This window comes from Mercurialis annua, linkage group LG8 (assembly GCF_937616625.2).
Source record: "Mercurialis annua linkage group LG8, ddMerAnnu1.2, whole genome shotgun sequence".
NCBI classification, from domain to species: Eukaryota; Viridiplantae; Streptophyta; class Magnoliopsida; order Malpighiales; family Euphorbiaceae; genus Mercurialis; species Mercurialis annua.
In genome coordinates this window covers 8,385,860-8,409,822 of record NC_065577.1, presented here as the reverse complement: position 1 = coordinate 8,409,822, position 23,963 = coordinate 8,385,860, and the positions used below count along the sequence as shown (strand labels likewise).

At 32.5% G+C, this 23,963-nt stretch overlaps 5 protein-coding genes across 6 annotated transcripts; 3 read left to right on the top strand and 2 right to left on the bottom strand.

Annotated features, from left to right (window-relative positions):
* Nucleotides 1-1,362: 1,362 nt before the first annotated feature.
* On the top strand, nt 1,363-7,920 carry LOC126660624 (N-acetylglucosaminyl-phosphatidylinositol biosynthetic protein gpi1-like). Of its 2 annotated transcripts, XM_050354193.2 has the most exons (9): nt 1,363-1,721; nt 2,248-2,637; nt 2,730-2,870; nt 2,953-3,059; nt 3,137-3,358; nt 4,137-4,631; nt 6,010-6,431; nt 7,325-7,415; nt 7,524-7,920. In XM_050354193.2, exons 1-9 carry the CDS (start codon nt 1,548-1,550, stop codon nt 7,657-7,659), a joined length of 2,178 nt encoding a protein of 725 aa, XP_050210150.1. In that variant the 5' UTR covers nt 1,363-1,547; the 3' UTR covers nt 7,660-7,920. The 2 variants fall into 2 exon arrangements, with proteins under 2 accessions (XP_050210150.1, XP_050210151.1); XM_050354194.2 differs by lacking the exon at nt 1,363-1,721 and having other exon boundaries at nt 2,331-2,641.
* Nucleotides 7,921-11,352: 3,432 nt separating this feature from the next.
* Nucleotides 11,353-11,848, top strand: LOC126662374 (uncharacterized). Its single transcript, XM_050356341.2, has 2 exons — nt 11,353-11,420; nt 11,517-11,848. Exons 1-2 carry the CDS (start codon nt 11,363-11,365, stop codon nt 11,828-11,830), a joined length of 372 nt encoding a protein of 123 aa, XP_050212298.1. The 5' UTR covers nt 11,353-11,362; the 3' UTR covers nt 11,831-11,848.
* Nucleotides 11,849-17,674: 5,826 nt separating this feature from the next.
* On the top strand, nt 17,675-18,408 carry LOC126661556 (uncharacterized). The gene is made up of 2 exons (XM_056104107.1): nt 17,675-17,739; nt 17,835-18,408. Exons 1-2 carry the CDS (start codon nt 17,675-17,677, stop codon nt 18,406-18,408), a joined length of 639 nt encoding a protein of 212 aa, XP_055960082.1.
* A 424-nt stretch (nt 18,409-18,832) lies between these two features.
* Nucleotides 18,833-21,716, bottom strand: LOC126659944 (probable beta-D-xylosidase 5). Its single transcript, XM_050353274.2, has 5 exons — nt 20,952-21,716; nt 20,716-20,885; nt 20,551-20,648; nt 19,557-20,336; nt 18,833-19,440 (listed from the first exon to the last, which is right to left on the bottom strand). Exons 1-5 carry the CDS (start codon nt 21,630-21,632, stop codon nt 18,833-18,835), a joined length of 2,337 nt encoding a protein of 778 aa, XP_050209231.1. The 5' UTR covers nt 21,633-21,716.
* A 1,526-nt stretch (nt 21,717-23,242) lies between these two features.
* Nucleotides 23,243-23,898, bottom strand: LOC130014951 (uncharacterized). Its single transcript, XM_056104106.1, has 2 exons — nt 23,841-23,898; nt 23,243-23,556 (listed from the first exon to the last, which is right to left on the bottom strand). The coding sequence occupies exons 1-2, from the start codon at nt 23,896-23,898 to the stop codon at nt 23,243-23,245; spliced, it is 372 nt and encodes a 123-aa protein (XP_055960081.1).
* Nucleotides 23,899-23,963: the final 65 nt, after the last annotated feature.

Here is a 23,963-nt window from a genome sequence, read left to right as displayed (position 1 = left end):
ATGAAGCTGCCATGGCATGTGACTGAGATGCAAGGAACTGTTGAAATTGCTCAACCATTGATGGATCTAAAGAAGAAGTCGTCAATGCATTGTGAGGGCGAGGAAGAAGAGGAGGTCCATTATGAGGAGCTGGTGGTCGGTAACTCCATTGCTGAGACTGCTGATGGGGCTGTTGCTGAGTATACTGCTGCTTTCCTTTACCCAACTTTGGACATTGTGATTTCCAATGACCTTTCTGTTTACAAAAACTACATTCATCACGAGCAACAGTTCCATATGGCCTGACTTGAGAATAAAAGTTTGGTCGTGGAGGCATGGCGAAGACTGATGAAGTAGAGACCGTAGAAACTTCCTTTACAACAGAAGGCTTAAGACGAATTTCCTCAGCCAAAAGTTCACTAACAACAGAATCAACAGAAGGCAGCGGATGACGATGCAGAATGGACCCACGAAGTCCTTCAAACTCATCACGAAGAGCCATTAAGAACTGTACCAATCTCTGCTCCTCTCTTCGTGCAATATAAGGCCCAAAGCCTCGTAATTCAGCAGATTCTGTGAGAGCCAGCTGATCCCACAAATCTGTCATAGCATCATAAAATTCCTGAATACTCATGCTTTTCTGCTGCAGAGCACGAATATCAGACTCCAACTGGTATTGTTTTGCAAAGTTAGACTGTGTGTACAGTCTAGATAGATGATCCCAAACCTCCTTAGCTGTCTCATATTTTGCTAACTGGGTCCCTATCGAGTGCTTAACAGAATTATTGATCCAAGTAATAATTTTGGAATTAGCAACTTCCCACTTATCTAATAAAGACACATAATCAGCAGTTGTGCCATCCTCAGGCTTGACAAAATCACCCGAAATATAACCCCACTTTTGTTTACCCTTCAAGAAATTTTTCATCACATAACTCCAATATGCATAATTTTTACCATCTAACTGAACACTAACTGCTTGAAGCGAATCATCTCGAATTTCAGCCATATTAAAAAGAAATCAACAGAATACTAACAAATTAAATCAACGAATTAGAGAGGACAAACTCAAAGGAGGAGTAGAAAAGACTAACAACCAGACGAATAATTTGGCTCTGATACCATGATAACATTAATAGAAATATACGAAACCATTGATTGAATAGAAGAATAAGATACAAAGAAATAGAGGCTAACAATAGAAGAGAAAAGCCTAAATCCTAGAATAACATAGGAGGCCTTTATATAGGCAAGGCTAAGCAATAATAAAGGAAAATATCTTATACTTGGCCACTACTCCAAGTCATATACTTGGCCACTACTCCAAGTCTTATACTTGGTCACTACTCCAAGTCATATACTTGGCCATTACTCCAATAGCATATTAATTATGCTAACAAGAATTACAAGTATTTCCGGTCTATTTTTGGTTGGTATCATCTAAGCACACCAGGTGTTTGAGGAAATGTGTGAAAGAAAAAAATGATTTGATAAGAAAATAAAACAGTCGTTTGTCTAGACACGGTGCAAATTCCTATATGCAAAACTAGAGAGGAGGAGAAAAAAGAATGACACCAAAGTGTAGGATTTGGTGGCCAGAATTTCTTTCATCGACTGAACCATCTTCTTCAAGTCATTTATTATTTGGTTGGTTCATTTCTTGCTCTTCTACTTGCATTGATATTGTTGTAGCTTTCTCTTGCGATACGGGTTCGTTATCCGGCTGCCAATCTAGCCTTCAGGTATTGAAAAACCCATGTTGATTCATTTTATTCCTTTTCAATTACTACAGTTTTTTAAATATATTTATCTGGGTATTCTTACTGAACCATTTATGCGAATTTTTAACTACCATCTTGAATTATGTCAGGAATTCCCTTATTAAAATGTTCAGAATTGGAAATTTGATGTCTTTTTAGCGTTAGAGACTGGCCATTGAGAATACCAATGCAATAGGTTTTATTTTGAGAATCTTACCTCTAAGCTTAGTTTAAATCATGTGTCTACCGATTTATGATTGAGTATGAACTGGTTTTGTATGTATACTTGGTTTTGTTGTTTCTTCGTTTGGATGGCTATTAACTGCTCAATAACTGTGACTTAGAAAAAGCGAAGGAAAAAAGAAATGATAAGAGTTGATTATGTGTATTCCGTTTTTGATCTATCATCAGATTTTTGTTGTGTGTGTTTATTGGAAATTTAATTGGCTGTGTGAAGAGATTGAATTGGTGGGTATATCCAACTGATTTTGGTTATTGCTTTGAGCAGGAGATCTTGTCTGATACAAATAGGAACATGCCTCTACTTCTGCAGAATAAATCAGTTTTTGCTCTGCTAGGTGAGGGTGCCGCTTACCCTCCTAGTAATGGAAAAATGGTAAAGGTTGGGATGGGAGGAGATAGTCAGAGAAGCACTAATGGCAGTCCTTCAGCAACAAATGGACAAGATGTAATAAGAGAAAATCATGGAGGAAGGAGTTGTGGGTGCCATCAACCTGACGGATTACAGGAAAAGAATTCGGAAGCTTATGATGAAGATAGCTGTTGGATCCATCTGGTATATGATTTTAATGAACAATATGGTAGAGACATTCATAGGCTTCCTAAGTTGCATCACATCCATTGGAATGGGCAAATACTGTCACAATTCGATGTCCACGTATGTAAGTCATAAGTACTTAGTCTGCTGTATTCTATGCCTCTTGGTAGCATTTAGTATTCTATGTCTTCCTTATCTTTGATAAAATGTAGGTAATTGCTTATGAAACTCCTATATATGGCTTGCACCATTTTTCACTAAATTCTTGGAATCTATTTGAGCAAGTTAATGCTCCAATGAAGAAACCCAAATGGGTTGATGAACTTGAAAGGAACCGGCATCTTTTGGATTTGGTAATATAGTTCATACATTTTTTCATGTTTAGTCATTGCAATTTCCTCCATTCTAAGTTGTTTTCATTTATTTCGTTTATAGGATACTGTAGTTTTGGCAATCAATTGTGCAACTGCTGCTGCTAAAATAGTTATTGACAAACACATGGACTCTAAGAGATCATATGCTAGTTTCTCAATCATCTATTTGTATGTCAGCTAAACTCTGTTACTTATCTTTATCTTACTTCATGCAAGTTCTGATGGCAATTCTTGTGGCTTTTCAGGTCTACCGCCTTTATTCGGCATGTATTTGCCATTTCAGCTGCATCAGTGTCTACTTTATACTACGTCGTTCTCCAGTTAATATGCAATTTTTCACACATGGGATGTAAAACAGAGATATATAAAGCGTTAGCTAGGATATTGTGTACTACATGTACAAATATCCAAATCCGTTGTTGTCAGTTCTCATATTGGCCTATTTTTCTTCAAGACAATGGACTTAGGTGACTGGAATGCGGTATTTATTCATATATTATGTTTCAAATGGGGCTTATCCCCTTAAAATCCCCCCACCTTTTACCCCTAATTCGTTTGCACCCTCACGTTGTAAAACCACCAAATATACCCAAATTACGACCTTTCACTTTCAATTGCACCCTCAAACATTAAATTGACCTCTTTTCACTTGAAAAATGTTCAAATCAATACTTTAAATTTTAGCATATATTTTAAAATAGGATTTAATATTTTATTTAAAACAAAAATAAACCTATTTTTTCAAGTGAAAAGAGATCAATTTAATGCTTGAGGGTGTAATTGAAAGTGAAAGGTCGTAATTTGGGTATATTTGGTGGTTTTGCAATGTGAGGGTGCAAACGAATTGGGGGTAAAAGGTGAGGGGTTTTTAAGGGGATAAGCCTTTCGAATGCAACTTGAAGTAAATTTGATTCATTTTAACAGGCTGTGTAACTGAGATTTTTCGTCTTCAAATCGTTTAACCTAGAAATTTGATAAAACTTCGAATAGTGATATAGGAAGTAAAGAAAAAATTTCAGTGTTGTGTACTCTTTAATTCAAATTAAGGACTAAGGCCTATATTTCTTCTACTCTTTACCAAACCAATGCATCTCCTTTTTTACTACATGAAGAGTTGCATAAAATTCATGCGATTATCATATTCTTTTACTAGGTTATATCATTTCATATCTGCTCAAACTTTGCTTTATTTTTCGTAGAGACTTCTTACCATTCTTGTTTGTCTTTATGCTTTCTTTATTTCAGGTCGCAATCATGTGTGGAATTTGAAGAGAATGCTGCTTTCCTCAGACATTCCATGTGGTCAAGTTTAGTTGTTGATCTTCTTTTAGGCAATTTATTTGGCCTGCCATTGTTATTCAATGCAGAATCTGCTTACTTATGGCTTTCTACATTATCAAGAGACATTACAAATGACTTGTTACGTTCTGGATGTGTGTGGTTAATGGGAGTACCAGCAGGTTTCAAGTTGAACACGGAGCTGGCAGGAGTACTTGGCATGATTTCTCTCAATGTAATACAGATTTGGTCCACCCTCTGGACCCTTGCTGGTTCTCTTTTGATTTATTTCATCAAAGGATTTGCTGTATTTGGTATTATTTTCGGGGCGACCATTCCTGCTGCTTTGGTGATGGACATGATTTCTCTAGCAACGTTCCATCTGTCAATTCTTCACTGTGCAATGTCACTCTTGTACTCATGGCAGATTCAGGCATTAGCTGCCTTGTGGCGTCTTTTCAGGTAAACTCCGATCTATTCTTCAGTGTGTTCGTGAAGAAGGGGTTGTGGTAAGTTGGCTGGTTTGACTCACAGCCGGAGGAGAACTGGGCTACAAATATAATTTATATTAGGCTTAAGGCTGTTGAGTTTAAACTGCCCTTAGGATTTTGCATATAATTTTTAGGTTATTTTTCTATATGTTATTTGATTAGGATGCATGTCATCATTCTTTTTCAATTTCTTCCACATTTATCCACTTTCTTGTTTCCTGTAATCTGTAGGTTATTATGCTAGCATGTCATCATTCTTTTTCAATAGGATGTTTTGGATCAATTTCTGAAAGCTAGAGGTAGAAAGCTGATGCTTGTTCGAGCTGTTTATCATTTAGCTTATTTTTCAAACGAATCTAATATGCATTTTCAAACTAAAGGTTAGCATCATCTTACGCTATGTGTTGCATAATTTGTGACAGTGCTGGTCATGTTTGACGAATGTTCTTTAAACACAACTAGTATGCTAGAAGGCTTTATTTCTTAATTTCAAAAGCTAGAAGAGATTCCTTCTTTTAACATTCAAATCCATGAGAGACTTCTTCTCCATTGAGAATCTGAAACTTGTGGGAGGTGTTTGCAATTGGTCTTAATTTGTAAATAAATCTTATAAGTATTTGTAAACTATAAAATTAATAACATCACACACCATGTCACAATGCTACCCATTTTATAATGGAGTTCATTTGATACTGGTATACTGAATGGCTTGCTGCATAGTTTTAAAAGCTGGAAAAGATTTTTTCTTTTGACTATCAAACTGATGAAACGCTCTTGCTGCTCGAAGAAAAAATGTATGTCCTTGTTATGTATGCAATTTTATAAAACATATGGTTGTGGTTAAATTTGGAAGACATGCTTTTGTTATCCGGACAACCATATTGCCTAAGTTATCTGCAGTTAGAGTCACTGTCATGCTGTTTTAAGGTTAGTGTAATTTTGGTGGTTGACGATGATTGCTTCTCTGAGAGAATGGCCCTATTCTCTATTAAGGCCATGATTCATATATGCTTTCAACTTTTAGATCCTTGAATATTTGTCAATCTAATGAAATAAATTTTTGAAAACTGATAATCATGCTTGATTTCATGAAGAATGATCCTAGTTCTTCTATTATATGTGATAACTCTGCCTTATCTATGAATTATTATTATTTTTCATTTGGTTAGTGGTTATAGTATTTACTGAAATTTGTTGGTCGTATTTACTGAAGATGTAACAGGGATAACTCTTACTTGTTATTTCTAGGGACTAGATTTTGGATAAAATAATCAAAACGTTCATTGTTCGATATAGTTGTGTTGTTTCTTTAGTTCAGATTATTTATAGAGTTGCTGAACTATTTACAGGGGCCGAAAATGGAATCCTCTTCGTCATCGATTAGATAGCTATGACTATACAGTGAAGCAACATACTGTTGGATCTCTTCTGTTTACACCGCTTCTACTTTTGTTACCAACAACCTCGGTTTTCTACATCTTCTTTACCATTTTGAATGCAACCATCACCTTTATTTGTGCATTCTTTGAGTTATCTATATCATTGATTCATGGGACACCTTATAGCAAAATTTTACTTTGGCTGGTGAGGCGGAGAAGGTTCCCCTCTGGGATATGGTTTGAAATTGTTTCTTGTCATATTGGTTCTCTGGAGATTGTATTTCCTGACAAGACCGGTTCATCACATGATAATTCACAAAAGGATATGGATACAGCTGAAGAGAGATCTACTATTGTGGTTTCAGCTCTTCACAGTAACTTCTTGAGCTTAGGTGAGTCCTGAGTAATTTTAGTTCAGTTCCTTCTCTTTCATTATATTGATAGAACTTGGAGTTTTTTTTATCGGTTTGGGTGGCTTGAGCAGTCTTGTGTTTGTCCGAGCTCTGCGATAACTTGGTAGAATGTGATAGTTATCACTGAACATGACTTTTCTTTGGGAGGTAGACTGATTTGCTATATGATTATGTAGTAGAAAACTTTGACTTGCATTTTTCGGAAGACTTGATATTAATTTGCCTCCTGAACTTGTACGTGATGTGCAATTAACGCTAATTTTTTTTAAGTATCAACAAGTCCCTCGAACTTGCTAATTTTTATCAATTAACCCAAAATCTGATCAGTTAATCCCCTTTTTTTTCAGTTAGTAGCCCTTTAAAGTTGTTTTCGAAATTGGTACATTAGGTCCAATTGATAAAGTTGAATAGTTCAAGGGACTAATTGATAAAAAGGTTTATTTTTATGTTAATTTCCCATTGCGTGCAAGTTCAGGGTGTAAATTGATACTTAATTCTTTCTTGGAGAGCTAATGAACTTATACATAACACTGAGTGTTGGAGTCTGCTATAGATTTCATTAGTTCATTTGGAGGACTTTGGTAGTTTTGAACATTAAAGATATTGCAAATATGAATGTATTTCTCCAGCTTGCCCACAATGGTCTGTTGTGAAATCCTGTAAAGCTGGTTACTCTTTTGTGTTTCTATATGATTTATCTTTAACATGCTTCACATTCAATAAATTACAATGAAAATACATAAATGAGTACAAGAAAATGATGCAAGAAATACATAATTGGCGCCTTGTTCCATTCCTTCCTCTCTGCATTATGTTTATGGTGATTTGGTTTTTGCACTTTGAGGCAGCTTTAAGAAAAATATAAATTGCAGGAGAACTCGTCTTTCCTCACTATAAGAAGATCTTCTCTGGAGTTTTGAGTTTTGTCATTTCTTCAGCACATGGAGCTCTTATAGGCACAAGGTACAGATTTTGTTTCGCATGCCTTTAATTTTTTTTCATTCTGTTCATTTATATGATTTTAGATATGAATATATCCCTCTTATGGAAATTCTACGTTTATTTTGTTAGAACCTCATCCACTTTGGGAACGGGACTTCCTCCGATATACCCACGTATGATTATACCAGGCAAGGAATATTGGTGCCTCTGTTATAACTCAATTCTTTCTTGCACTACAAAACATGATCGTCACTTAGGTCAATGATTTGGTACCCTTAGTGTTGAGTTTGAGCTTATGAATCCTGCAACAATTCCTTCAATTCGTTTTTTGTATTGAAATATTTTTGCGGATATACTCGGTGCTTAGATGGTTTGTGCGAGTGAACAGATATTCGAAAGTCACTGTCAGAATGTGCATCTTTGACAGTATTTGGTAGTTTTTACATGAATTTTCTGTACAGAAAATATGGCTATCTCTAATTCGATCTTGCATACTGTTCTGGTCATGTTGGCCGTTAAACTTTCACTCGGAGATCTGTGTTTCGGATTTTTTTTCTAGACGGAAGTTTTCTGTACAGAGCAATTTTGCGTTTTGAGCTCTAATTCAACTTTTTATGCAAAAAATAATAATAAAAAACACTTATATAATGCCCAAAACAATTACATAATCGTTAAACAACATTAAAATCAAGATTTTGAGTCTAAAATTGAATCCATCGTGCAAATCTAAATATTCAGGTAAAAATACATGAAGAATACGAAAAATAAAAATAACAAATAATATTGAAATTTGAAACATAATGAAAACAGGATATAAGAAATACTTATTGATGGGATATAATCAGAATTGAGTCCTCATAAATACTAGTAGTATTTTAAAATCTTGACTCGTTTTGTAATAATCTAGTTGTGAAATATAATGTTTGGTTGTGAAATACAATGTTTGATCGTCTCTTGACTGTTACTTAAATTTAGGGGAAATTTACAGCCTCCACCAAAAAAAGAAAATATATTTATAAAAATGCCACCTTATTTTTCTTTACAAATAATACTTTTTTTCTTAAAAATATTTATAAAATACCATCTATTCATCTTCTTTCTTTCTTATTTTCTTCAACCCTGATTTATTTCTTTTCCTTCATTAATGTTCACCACCACCATCAACTTTCACCTATTAAACTTTGCTACCGCTCTTTGTCATGTGATTGTTGCTCCGCCGCTCGTCAACTCCTCCACATAGATGCCGCCCGCTTCTCCTTCACGCCGCCGTTGTTGCTCCTGTTAGAAAAACTTAATCTATTAAGTACTTTAAGTTCTTGTTTAGAAAATTGTTTGAGAAAACTAAATGCGGAACATACCTGAATCCATGATTGAAATCTTGAAGAAGAACAAGAGTAGGGGGATTGATCTTCTAATTGATTGTGTTATAGTTTTTGCATATGTCTAAATGGCAAATGGGAAGCCTATTTAAACAAACCCAATAGACACATCAATTAGGGACCACACCCTTTCGTAAATAACTAATCGTATAAATTACTAATAAGCCCATTATTAGTTAGTAATTTACACCTCAAGAATTCTACACATATAAATTAATCCCCGCACTTTATTTTAGATGACTTTGACCCTAAATTAGATTATAACATCTCAATTGGGTCCTCTAAACTTTATGACAACAATATGTATATGATTATTAACTATAATACATGTACGTATACATGTTTATATGTATCTATAAGTACGTATGCATATTATTACAATCCAAAATCTAACAGCTCCTCCAAGCCGTCGTCACCGCCGTTCCTCCGCTGCTTCTCCTCCACGCTATTGCTCGCCCACCTTCACAGCGCCATTCTTTATCACATCTGAAATTTCAGATTTGAAATTTCAGATCAAATATTTTCAGATCTGAAAATAAAGAAAACGTATATAATTTGTATTGTATATGGATCATATACAATTTCATATCTATTATTAGAGTGAAGTCAGGGTCCAAAGCCCAAAGTTTGTCTCTTGCCGTTTCCATTATCTATTATTCATAGGAGATCCAGCTCGTCCATAAACCGCATACAGATCTGTTAAGAATCATAGTAAACCGTCTCTTTAAATCCATCAATTTTTATTCGGGATCATATTCTTATTTGAAAAGTATAACTCTATTTAGAAGACTTATTACTAAATAAACTCACATGTCAAATAAGAGTTCTTTTTCTATTTGGACTCATATACTAAGTATGAATCTCTTTCTTATTTAGATTTTACAGGGTATTCTCTATACCAACATAAAAGTACTGAGGTATGTCTATGCACAGACTAATTACGAATTCCAATTAGTAATCTCTTAAAAGTAATACGGAATTAAGCATCGGAGTACTTATCGAACAACCACCGTCCGATCAGCAATCTAATATTATTTTATGGGTTAACACCCGTTGAGAAAACAGTCTCCATTAATAAATAGGAAAAATATTTATCATATTAGTAAATATATTATATTATAGGGTAATAATTTAAAAAATATATTTTATTTTTAAAATTATAATATTTATATTTTTAATAAAAATATATATATGCAGAGACGAATGTAAGATAGGGCCACGCAGTAATCTAAGTCTATGGATTTAACATTCCCGACTTTACACTACAAAATTAGCCTTCAATGTGCAGTTTAATACATTGCTTAGACTTGATAATCCACTTTGTAAAAACTTATTGCATAATTATGTCTATGTAATTTGGATTAGCCTAATATTTATTTTATTTAGCTTTCACATAAGAATTACAAAGTAATTTTAATGTCTCAATATATAATTTTTTTTTTACTTAATTAACTCTATTTTAAATTTTATCGACATTTATAACAATTATTTTTATTTTTATCATTATATTCTTTCATAAATTAATAGAGATCAAAATTTAGAAAACAACAATTAATGCCTAAGCATAACATAAATCAACACAAAGTTTTCTTCATATTTTAGTCCCTGTCTAAATGAAACTCTATATCTAATATTCAGGTATTCTTAATTTCCTAATTCGTTTCAAATACAGTGAATTTAATGCGTATTTTCACTTTTCATTTTAATATATATTAGAATAATTAATAATTATATATTTTGATGTACTTTCCGTAGTATGATATTTTAATTTTTTTCAAATTAAATTTGTGCCATATCTCAATCTTAGGGTTGGCTTCGTCGCTGTGTATATGTTTGATTTGCATTATATTAGTTTATAATTATAAAACGGCAAATCAAATCAATAGTTAATTTTTTTTTTGCAATCAGAATTAAATATTTATTTTTTTGAAACATATTTTTTTGATTTGGTTTAGTCGATGAATCAGTTTGCCTTAAATAGTTTGATAACTGCTATTTATATGCTATGAACTATGAAGTATGATAACAGACGCTAAACAATTCCAAATATATATATTTAAATAAGACTAGTTAACATGACAACATTCAAAAACGGTGCATCATATGAAAATTATCTGCATTTTTCATTTATACTAGTTATATAGATATTAGAATTTTCTCAGTCCATCACGTCATTCATGAACTAAACTTATAATATTATGACACGTTATTAAAATAATAGGCACTATCGTAATATTACTATTCAAAAGTGTAAATAGATAATAAACAAAATTACAATAATACCACTATTTTAAAGACGTGTGATAATGTGATAGGTTAGTTTACGGATGACATGGTAGACTAAATCTACCTAAGAATCTCTATTATTTGCTATATATGATTTAGGAGCTTTTCTAAAAGGAAATTAATAATAATTGATAATTACGAATAATTCAAATTAAGTAAATGAAATCACAGAGATTTAATTCCAAAATTAGTATCGCATGAAGTATATTATCAATTATGCATCTCAAAATCAGTATAAATATAGGCCAATTTCTCACAGTCCTTCTCAAATAGTAGTACTCAAGCAGATATACATATTTTATAATGACAACTTCAACTGTTTTTGTCTTTGCATTCGTCTTGCTCTTTCTTGCTACACAAGGTATAGTCTGAATTACTATTTTTTTCAGGTTATCTCCTCGTATTAGGTCTGAATTATTATTGTTCTGCAATATAATTACTTTTTTTTTTGTTTCAGGAAATTGTCAGTGCGATGCTGTATCAAATTTTAAAATTACTCAAACTGCAACGGGACAAAAAATACAAAATAAGCCAGAATGGAAAACGATCGTGACAAACGATTGCTTGTGTACAAGAGACGAGATCAAATTGGACTGCACTGGATTTCAAACTGTAGAAACAGTTGATCCGTCGAAATTGAAGGTCACCGGTACTGAAGGTCTCCTTAATAACGGAGACGTTGTTCGGGGACATGAATCTGTTAGTTTCACTTATGCTTGGGATAGCCCTTTCCAGTTTAAGGTGACTGGCTCCGGTGTTGCTTGTTCTTAAAGGTAGACGTTAAAGAGAATTTGAATAATGAGAGTCTTGAGTAATTTTTCTGCTTTTCTATTAATGCCAAATAAATGAAAATTTATGACTTTTTATTCTATTGTAAGTGTTTGGAATCTCTTAAATGAGGAAATATGAAAATGAATATCAATCAAATATTTATTTTGATAGTGAAACTTTAGATAATTACTTGTCTCTTATAAAGAAACAATGTTGGAATATGTAATCTCAATCAATAGATGATTCTAATAATATGAACTGAATTTTCTTTTCATCGAAAAAAGCTAACCCTTGTAATTTAAGCTGCAATGATCATACCAATTTTGTTAATTCAATTTTTTATTTTTTTATTTTTTGTTTGGATACAGTGGACACAAATTGCAAATTCATTGGATCAAACTGGCATAACTTTTTAAGGAGGCTATATTTGTCAATCTCGACTAAATTAAAATTATTACTCCCTCCGGGACTTAGTTTCGTTTGGATGCCAAAATGGCAAAAGTAGCGGAATTTCGACTTAATTTTTTTTTTCGATTATTATCTTTTACTTGTATTTTTATTTGTTTCATATATTTTTAGATTAGGATATTTGAAAGACCATATATTTTTTTATTGTTGTATGGCTTTCATTATTGTACTTTAATCTTGTTCTTTAATATATCTATCTTTGATAAAAAAAAAAGGTATCAATTTTCTACTTTCTTTTAGTTTGTTGTTCAGGAAGTTAAATGTTATAAAAGTTAGAAGGTCTAATGCCTTAAGAAAATCTGATTTTTTAGTTCCTTTTAATTTCTATCCCGATATTGAAAAATTACCAATTTTATCCTATTTTATAATTTTGTGTTTCAATTGTACCTTAAATATTAAATTAACGTTTTTTTTATTTAGCAAAAATTCAAAAATAATATTTATGTCTAGCATATATTAATTGTATATGTTTAAAATTTATTTAGATTTAGTTAAACTAATTAAGAATTTAAATTGATTTTAATTTAATTATAGTTTATAGTTAATTTTTTAAAATAAAGGACTTATTTATACTTTATTGAATGAAAATGAATCTACTTTTATCTTTAAACTTAGTTAATTGAATGGTTTCATCTTTTAAGTAAAAATACTGTCAAAAATTGAAAAATTAGGATACAGTTGAAACGAAAAAATGCGAAATAAGATAAAATTCACCAGTTTTTAAAGTCAGCGTAAGATTGAAAAGGGGTTAAAAGGTCGGAATTTTTTAAGGCATTAGGCCAAGTTAGAAATATAAACATATCAATTAATAACGAAATTTGACTTAATCTCCCTCCGGTTTTTAGTTTTCCATTTAGCTAAAATTGTACGTAGCAAGATAGTGATCCTTTTATCTTAATTTATAAAGAGAAATACTAATATATCCCTATTAGTTAATAAATGCTTTTTAAATTAAGGGTTAATTACATATAAAATCATCATTTTTACACGAAATCTCAAAAATAACACGACATTTTAAACGTGTCAATTCAAGGCATCATCTTTCGTTTCTTTTTAAAAACAACATTGGCACATTCTTAGTGGTGTTTTTGCTGACGTGACATGACACGTGACACTCTCATCGGGTATCCAAGTCAGCAAAATTTTATCTAAAAATATGCTCATATTATTTGTAAAAAGAAATAAAAGGTGATGCCCTGAATTGATACGTTTTAAATGTCGTGTTATTTTTAAAATTTTGTGTAAAGGTGGTGATTTTATATGTAATTAACCCAATAAAGTCATTTATTAGGGATGAGTAAATTTGGAAGATAATAGTTAAAGTCACATTAAAATTTTAAATGGACAACTAATTGAAAATAAATATATTTTGTTAAATAAACAACTAAAAAAAACAGAGGGAGTAGTTAAGAGTTAACTTCCACAGTAAACCAAAATATTAGTACCGAGAATCGCATGATAATTATAATATTATTAAGTTCATAATATGTTATTTGACCAGGTTACTGGTGTCATTAGTTTTTCATTTTTTTTTTTTGTCAAAACTGGTATCGATCATTAGTTAATAACAAACTTTTCTCAATTTTTCTTAAATTTGCTGCACAATAACTTAAAATTTATAGCATATGACTAATATAAATTTACATGATTAACGCGCCCGAGATTAAAAAAATCAATTTTATTTTTTCACTATATTGTACGGGTCTATTTTGTAGTTCTAATATAAAATACTAATAAGTTTTCAAATGTTGTGTTTTTATTATTTGAAAAGGAAAGATAAAGTCGAAAACATTATCTATTAAATAATTAAGGTCAAATGAGTTTGAGTTGAACTTTAATGAATTCGGATTATAAATGAGTCTATCCATTTATAACATGGTTAAATAGCACGTTAAATGAAATAATTAATCCGTCGAAGACATATATTTATTAATTGAATAAAGGTCAATTTATCCCGTGAACTTGACACTAAATATCAAAAAAGTCATTTTATATTCTTTCGAATTAAATAGACCTGCAATTATGTTAAAATGCATTAAAAAGATCCCTCCTAACTCTCACTCAAGCAAGCTGCTGCTTCTTGCGTGAGGAGCAACAGATCTGCTCTAAGGAGCAGATCTGCTACTTTCAATTTTTGCTCCTCGCTTGAGACGATGAGCTGCTGTTCATCCAACATATAGGAGCAGATATGTTGCTCCTCGTATGAGAAGAGATTTCTGGCGGGAGTCTATGGTGGCGGCAGTTTGCTATTGATTAGTTTTAAGTGTTTAATTAGGATAATTAGTTTTATTTAAGTTTAATTACAGTTTTAATTATCTTTAATTAAAATTAATTATTATTAAAATCAATAACTAGTTAACTCCACTCTCTTTTTTGTGTTATATAGGTCTTTTTGATACGAAAACACAAATTGCAGGATTTTTTTGACACAATAACACAAGTTGTAGGTTAGTTTGATCCAAAAGCTAAATTACTCATTTGATATTTCGTGCCAAGTTGTAGGGTGAATTGACTCTTTGTTCTTTATTAATTAATTACGGGTTAATATGATTAAAAAAAATTATTAATTTTACACGTTTTTTCAAGTTAATCACGACTTTTAAAACTTCTCATCAAAATACACCAATTTTTATTTTTATTTTCAAATTCATACACGTGTTGACGTGACACTCATTCATTGGTTAAAAATGACCTCCATCTCAGCATATTAAACTAATAAATGAGTGTCACATCAGCATAATGTATGAATTTGAAAAAAAAAAAAGTTGATATATTTTTATGACAAGTTTTAAAATGCGTGATTAAATTGAGAAAACGTGTAAAGTTGGTTAAATTATTATAACTCATATAATACATATAATTTATCCTCTAAAAAGCCTCCATCTTTTAACCCCAATTCGTTTGCTACCTCACATTGTAAAACCACCAAATATACTCAAATTACGACCTTTCACTTTCAATTGCACACTCAAGCATCAAATTGATCTCTTTTCACTTGAAAACGTTTAAATCAATATTGTAAATTTTAACATATATTCTAAATAGGGCTTAAAACTATTCTTTTTAAAAATTATAAAACTTAACAACAATTTTTTATTTAATATAAATATATTTATTTTATAAAAATTCATATCCGCAACCACACCGCCTCGACAAGATTAATTGATGATATTCTGATATTTGAATGATTTTGTCACCACTATCCAACCCGCTAAAAAATTTATATTTAATAATTTTCCTAAATATAAAATAATTTTTAATTTTATTTAAATTAAAAATTAAAGAATCCGTTCGTCCGAAACGAACCTGGAACAAGTTCGCCTCAAGGAAGACGGCCTGCTCGTCTTCCACGGAGGGAGAGAAACGGATTATTTTCCATTATTCACACTCTTCATTTTTTCTTTATATTATTAATTTTACTATTAAATAATCAAATTAAATAATAAATTTAATATACTCATAATTCTATCAAAATTATTTAGAATATAATATTATAAAATTTATAGCATCATATTTATATTAATTTATTAATTTTGTAAATAAAATAATATTAATTTATTTTTTTATTTAAAACTGTATTATAAATTATATTTTTAAATTTTAATTCGGACCCTCCTTACAAAAAATTTATATCCCTCACTGGTCTTCTGTTAGATGGCGAAAAATTAAATTCTTATTATGGTAGCCTGGAGTTTCTATTTTGTTATATGAACAGGATTTTACATCTTATTAGTAACGATTAATAATTTTTAGGTACATTTTTTCCTTTTCTTTTTATATTTTATTGTGCTGTGAGTTGCTGATGCAATCCAATTTATACTGTCTCCCTTTATTATGTAGTTTTAATCAAAATAATTGCAATATCTATAGGTTTTGATGACTTTATATATATATATAGTTTAATTGGTAAGAGTTATGATTGATTGATTTTTGTTCTTTAATATTGTAGGTCACAGTCTGAGCTTGGAGATGGTATTCTGGAGAGAGTTATTGATGTAATTTAACTGGATTGGAACACTGATATGGTTATGCCTTGTTTGCTTTGGTTTTATGGTGCAGTTTTGGATGACTTTCTGAAGTTATGCTCTTGTTTTTTGCATGTTTTATTTGGTTTTCTGCAATTTTGTCAAGTTTCCTCAGGTTCTGCTCTGGTTTTTGTTTGTTTTAATTTGGTTTTCTGCACTTTTGTCAAGTTTCTTCTGGTTCTGGTCTGGTTTTCTGCATGGTGTTTTACGGTTCTTGTTTTATTTCTAAATTTTTCTTGGTTTATCAATTCTGCTACTGTTTTTCTGTATTTCTGCTTTGATTAGAATTGTTTATACCTTCATTTTCCTAGCAATCTCAATCTTTCAGATTATGAAAATTGTCTAACTAACGCATGTTTATCGTTAGTAAATCTGAACATGCGATTCGTTTGTAAGTTCTCCAGTAAATAGCTCCATCATAATTTTCAGCATGTATACCTAGGATGGATTTTTGTTTACCATTTATGTAAAGATATATGTTCACCTTTGTGTGCATGTGTGTGATTGTATATGAGATATACCAATAAAAGAAATTGATAAGAGGTGTAAGCCTGAGAATGGAAATTGAGGTTGAAACCAGGCTCAAGCTTTCCATGATAGTAAAGAGAATAATCTGATTCATATGTTAAGTATAATAGCTGTGGTTTAGCCTCTAATGGACTATTCTCATAGAGGTTTTGCCTGATTCAAAGACCTTACATTAGGTTGATCATCTAATCGGTAATCCAGTTAGTATTCATATGCTTGTGTAATGAATTGGACTCGGGAAGTTTTTAAGCTTTTCCATATCGGTGATCACTCTTCCTGTGAACTTATGTGACACTACTGAACTGAGTTTCTTTTTTCTGTTCCTATTGGTTTTATATATAGTTACTTACTTATTATATGCTTATCGAGCACTATATTAACAAATACTTAAACGGAGATGGAAGATTACTCTGCAATGTAAGTTTCTTAACTGTAAATGCAATGCAACTATGTTTTGTTGATCATCTCGTGTTGGGTTAGGCTTGAACAAAGGTAGAATTCAAAATCTTAAAGGTAATGAACTTACTGTGACTCTCAGGAATCCAGGCAAGTTTCCTTGCACATGTATGTTTTGACACAAATTATTCTATATCTGGTTAACTTTTGATGAATTATTCAGACTTTTTTTGCAGCAAGTGCTAAGTTGGTGTTTAATTTAGATTGTATGATAGAGAAGTGACTGATCATCTGCTGAAGAATGTGAATGAGATAAGAAGGGAGCTTAATGACTTGAAGAATGCAGTTGTTGAAGCAAGAGAGGAGCAAACATGGATAGCGAGTTGAGGAATATTATGAGCAGAGTCAGCTCGAGGAGCGGAAGCTAATGCTGAAGACGCAGGAATGCTCGACCAAATGGAGATACATTCAGTCATTGACGCAGGAAAATCAGTTAATTAAAGGGGACAAATTTGTATTGTATAGAGATTAATAACCAAAAACAGTACTTTAATAGCATGTTGCAGTCAATATCGTTTTTGAGATAGAAGATTGCCGCCTCCTTTGATGTTTAAGAGTCTTTATGGTATGATTCAGAAGCCAAATCCAGCTCCCAATCGCAACAGTCCAGCCACTGCTCAGTTATGGCAAGGTCCTCCTCCTTTGGTTCTAAAAATTAATACGGATGCTTCAGTTCAAGCTGCCAAGAATCTTTCAGTAGCCAGTGCTGTCATTAGAGACTCGTCGGGCTCAGTTGTCAGTTGTGGTGTCTTCGTTGCTCATGGTGTTGTTGATGTCGACGCAGCAGAAGCTTTGGCAGTTCGCTTAGGGATGCAGCTGTCAGCCTCCGTTCCTTATTCAGAGTTCATTGTTGAATCAGATTCCACAAGCATCATTCGCAGGCTGCATCATCCTGAAGACGCAATAGATCCTGTCCAGACCATCGTTGATGAATGTTTGGCTCTCGTTGGTGATCGTTCTATTTGTTTTCAGCATATTCCTAGAGTTTGTAACCAAGTTGCACGTGCCCTTGCTAAATGGGGTGTGTTTTTTGGTGGTGATTGTTTATTTACCGGTGAAGTTCCATTCCCGGTTTATGAACTTGTAAACTCGATTGGCTGATTAATAAAAGCAAATTTGTCTCTCAAAAAAAAAAATAGCATGTTGCAGTGAGTTAGGGAACATTTTGGATCAACTCTTGTAACTTTTGAATTTAGAAAATCAATAATTATTATAGAAAATAATTTTATTATCTCAATAATTATTAATTAGAAAATGGTGTCATATGTTCAACTATTTAAGTGGTAGCAAATTATAGTATTCTAATTGTTTACCGTCCCAAATACTTTTTACGGCGAAGCCTATTATGATCATTCACAACCAGAGTTTTAAAGTCGCTACTAACATTTAGAGACCGGATTTAATGCATTAGCAACCGGATTTCGCTTCGTTAATGAACTTGTTTCTTGAACTGAACTAATTTTTCATTGAAAAAGCTAACACCTACAGCTTCGACAATTAATTCATGATCTGTGACTTTTAGGTATTACACATATATTATATCACTTCCAATTGCCACTTCAACATTCATGAAATGCAGCAATTGTCCCTCGCCAATAGTCCCAATGGCAAGGGTATGCTGCCCTAAATCCAACCTTCTATTCCCTTCAGTATCTGCATAAGTAAGGCTTTTGCAGATATTCACTCTTATATTCACATTTTCTGTTTCTTCTTTGCCAAGTTTTACTCTTCTGAATCCAGCCAATTGCAGATTTGGTGCACCGCTTTTCGCTCTCGCTTCATCGGGAGGTATCCAAAACACGAGCACCACGTGGTCTCCGTCCATCGGGCCATCGTTTTTCACACTAATGACTATTTCAAAATGCAAATAGCTGCAGTTTATGTTTGATATGTCAATAGAGTGATTGCTGGTAGTATTTGCTTGTACCAAGACTGTAGAAGGAGCAGAGATGATGGATTTGGTGAAGGTTGAGTAGCTTAGACCGTGACCAAATTCATATATTTGATTGCCTTTCAAGAATCTGTAGGTTCTTCCAGGAAAATTCTTTGCAAGGTTGGGTCTCATGTTCATGTCCGACATTGCTACTTGCTCTGCATATTCTTTTGGGTACCAGGTAAATGGGGACCTGCCAGCTGAAAAACAAAAAGAACTACTGATGTAGTTACAGAAAGAAAAATGCTGAAATAACGAATATTGAAATAAAAATCGGTGAAATGACTCATCGGTACAATTCACGAAAGGACTGTACCTGGATTGTAATCTCCGAATATGACTTGAGCAATGGCATCTCCTCCGTCTTGACCAGGAAATCCGACCCAAAGAATTCCTCCAATTTTTTTCTCATTTATGGCAAAGGAAATGTCAACAGGTCCTCCTGACATGATCACAAGGATTATAATTCCATTTGACACATTATTTACCACATCCATAACAAGTTTCTGTTGAAACCCTGGCAACGTCAAATTCTCTCTGTCTAAACCCTCCCATTCAATAGTCCGGTCATGACCTACGACTAATACGACCACATCAGCAGAACCTGCAGCCACCGTTGCTGCCTTGATAAGTGACTCATCGGTACAATTCACGAAAGGACAACCTGCCTGAAAAGTAATTTTCTTGAACTGATTATACTTTTGCAGGCCCTGTAAAGGGGTGGTGTACTTGCAGGGTATACCTCCATAACTGCTTAACATAGCAATAGTTGCATTTCCGTTCGGTCCTATAACGGCTAAATTCTTGGCAACAAAGTCGTTCTTAGACAACGGAAGAGCTCCCTTATTGTCTAACAGGACTACTCCTTGTCTTGCTGCATCAAGTGCTAACGTCTGATGATCGTCATTGCACACATCAGAAGGCCCAAGATATCCGAATGGGAGTGATTTCGGATCTCCATCGAAGAATCCAAGTCTCATTAGAACTATGTAATTGTAGAGTAATGCCTGGTCTACAATAGATTCTTCCACTTTCTTTAGTTTCACCGCATTTTCTATATACTTGCCAAAAAAATATCCACAGTTCATATTTAAACCTGCACACATGTATAAACATGACATAGTATTATAACAATATGTTGTAAGTGTCCCAATCCGATTTATGGATCGGGATCAAAAGACTCACATTCTGTCGATAAAAGCTGAATCAGAAAGAAAATAAAAACTTGCAAAGACAAGACTCAAACAGTAGCCCCTAGAACACAATATATTAAACATCAATCACAACAACATTAGAATAGTATGCAGTACCGGCTTTCAAGGCAAGGGCTACTGCGTCTTCAGGAGTTGCTGTATAGTTGATCATCCTATAATAAACCTCGACGGAATCACAGTCAGAGACGATGTATCTGCCAAAGAAATGTGTTAATTTTCAAGATTCCATTAGCTTATTATATATGAAAAAACAGAACTCACCCATCAAGATTCCATTGGTCTCTGATAATTCCTTTAAGCAAATGAGGATCAGCACATGTAGGAACTCCATTCACCCTATTGTAAGAGCACATGATACTACTGACATGACCTTCTTCTACGCAGCTTTTAAACGGGGGTTGATACGTATCTTCCATGTCCTGTTTCGTCACCTAATGATCATAGAATGCAAGTCAGAAACAATCAATTATAATTCTGAATTCTATGTAACTTCATACCTTGGCATCAAAGCTTAAACGATCAATGCCTTTCCAGTGATCAAGATCATAAGCCGTATAATGCTTGCAGCAACTCGAAACCTTGAGTCTCTTATCGCCAAATGAACTCCATTCTTCAGATTCTTGCAATCCCTTAATGTAGTTTACAGCGTAGCTTGACACAAGCAATGGATCTTCTCCTGCTGTTTCTTGACCGCGACCCCATCTTGGATCACGAAACAGGTTCACATTCGGGCTCCAGTATGTCAACCCGGCCAGACCGACATTGTACATGGCACGAGCCTCGGTTGAGACAACCTGGCCCATTTTTAACCATAATGTCTCGTTAAAAGTAGCCCCAGACAGAATCACAGCAGGGAAGTTAGTTGCTCCAGGCACTGTTTCATTGAAATGCACACCGTAGCCGAAAGTTGATACCCCGTGAAGCGCCTCAGACCACCATTCGTAGGCCGGAACGCCTAGACGAGGAACTCCTGATGCATGGTTTACTAATTGTTGCGCCTTTTCTTGGAGAGTCAAGCGCGATATAAGATCACTAACTCGGTCTTGATGGGAAAGAGATGTGTTACAGAAGGGAAATTGGCTCTCAGGATTGTTCTTGTTACAAGCAAAAATCTGGCAACAACTTGGCTCAGAAAAGAGTAACGGGAAGACAAAGAGTAAGACAAGTTTGATTTTCATGGCTTCTTAATTTGCTCTGGTGTGAGAGTTATTACATAAGCAATACCTGGAATGAGTATTTATACTGCTGTTCTTGTAATAATATTTCATGGAGATTATTACTTTTAATATTTCACATGACATTTGTAGTATTAGATTCAATTATGTTTTATTGCGTTTTAGTTTTTGTTAAATTTTGGATCCCATTTAATTCTTTTTTTACTTTAACTAGTTTATTTAAATTATTCAAAAGAAAAATAAGTTTATTTAAATGGCTAGTCGGATGGGTTATATATTTTTTAGGTCATCAAATTGTAGTATTTTTACAAAACGGTTACCGAAATATAAAAAGTTACAAAATGGTTACCGACTTATAGTATTATTATAAAAAAATTACCGAACAATAAAAAGTTATAAAATAGTTATCAAACTCTGATCATTTTTACAAAATAATTATCGGATTGTTATATTTTTACAAAAAAATTATCTTACCATACATTTTTTTTCCACATCATCATGGTTATTCAATTGTAAAAAATAATACTCTAATAATCATTTTGTAACTTTTTATAATTCGGTAACCGTCTTGTAAAAACGCTATAGTTCAGTAACTATTTTGTAATTGTTTATAATTCGTTAACCGTTTAGTAAACATATTATAATTCACTAGCCTAAAAATATTTAATCCCTAGTCATATTCATTTTGATTTTACGGTGAACCAATCACACATGAGTGAATTTTACAATTTAAGATAAGAAACTCATATATTTCGATTCAAACCTATTCTATTATTTCATTAGAAAGAAATTTATAATCTATTTAAAATTTTAAAAAAGTTTTAAATAAAATAAAAAAGTTAAATTTATATGTCAAATCATCTCTGTGGGAGCACATTAATGGCTTTCCATTATTTTTAACAGAAAGTTTAGGGTTATGTTCTAAATTAATACTCCAATGGTCATAATTGGCAAACATATGATCACGGTATGTCATAGTATAATTCTAATTTTATTATGAAATCTGTAGCAGTTCAATTACTTGGTAGTCAACGATTTTTGACCGTTCATCATTAGTAAGTTAATAGCTAGTCGTGATCTCCACCGTTCATATAGTACAAAAGTAATTAATATATGATGTATGCAAGGTAGCATAGCTACTCCAGCGCAGCATTTACTCACACTAAAGGAAACGTTACCGTTAGCTATAATTATCTTCTCTGTACATAATTCTAAAATTGTTAATGTAAATATAAAATAACAAATAATTTAATAAAATATTACTTGAAGTAATTATTAACAAAATTAAAACCGCCTCTGAAACTACAAGTGCTGGCTGTTTTCTGAGGAAAGAAAATTCAGTTCATATTCTCATTAAAATCATCGATTGATTGAGATTGCATATTCTAATTTAGAAATTTTGCATAATTTCACTATCAAATTTGATATTTCAATAATTTATCAAAAAAAAAAAAGATATTTCAATAATATTCATTTTCATATTTCCTCATTTGACAGATTCCATGAACTCTTAAAATAGAAACAAAAAATGAACATAACCATAAAATTTCATTTATTTGGCATTAAAAATTAGTTAACACACTAATTATTCAAAATCTATTTAACTTCTTCCTTTAAGAACAAGCAACACCGGAGCTAATCACCTTAAACTGAAAAGGCTTATCCCAAGCATAAGTGAAACTAACGGATTCATATCCACGGACAACGTCTCCGTTATTAAGGAGACCTTCAGTACCGGTGATCGCCAATTTTAACGGATCAACTTTTTCTACAGTTTGAAATCCATTGCAGTCCAATTTAATATAGTCTCTTGTGCACAAGCAATCGTTTGTCACTGTGGTATTCCATTCTGGCTTATTTTGTATTTTCTGCCCCGTCGGAATTTGAGTAAATTTAAAATTTTCTATAGCATCACACTGACAATTCCCTGAAACAAACAAAAAATAATTATAATGTAAAACATGCAGTATAATTGATGAGAATTAATTCAGGTAGAATTATTCTTTCTGAATTTTAAAAAGTATCGTAACTTTTCATAAATCTCCCCTTGTAAGAGGTTTTAAAAATCATATAGTCATTATCAAATAGTTATCTAATATCTAGAAGATACAGAGAAAAAACAATTTTAAAAATTTAAATTAAAAAATCTGACCTAACATATGATATATGAGGAGTTAACCTGAAAAACAGTAATTAATTATCACACTATACCTTGTGTAGCAAGAAAGAGCATGACAAATGCAAAGACAAAAAGAGTTGAAGTTGCCATTATAAAATATGTATATAATTTTACTTCAGTACTACTAAATTGAGAATAACTTTGTGAGAAATTAG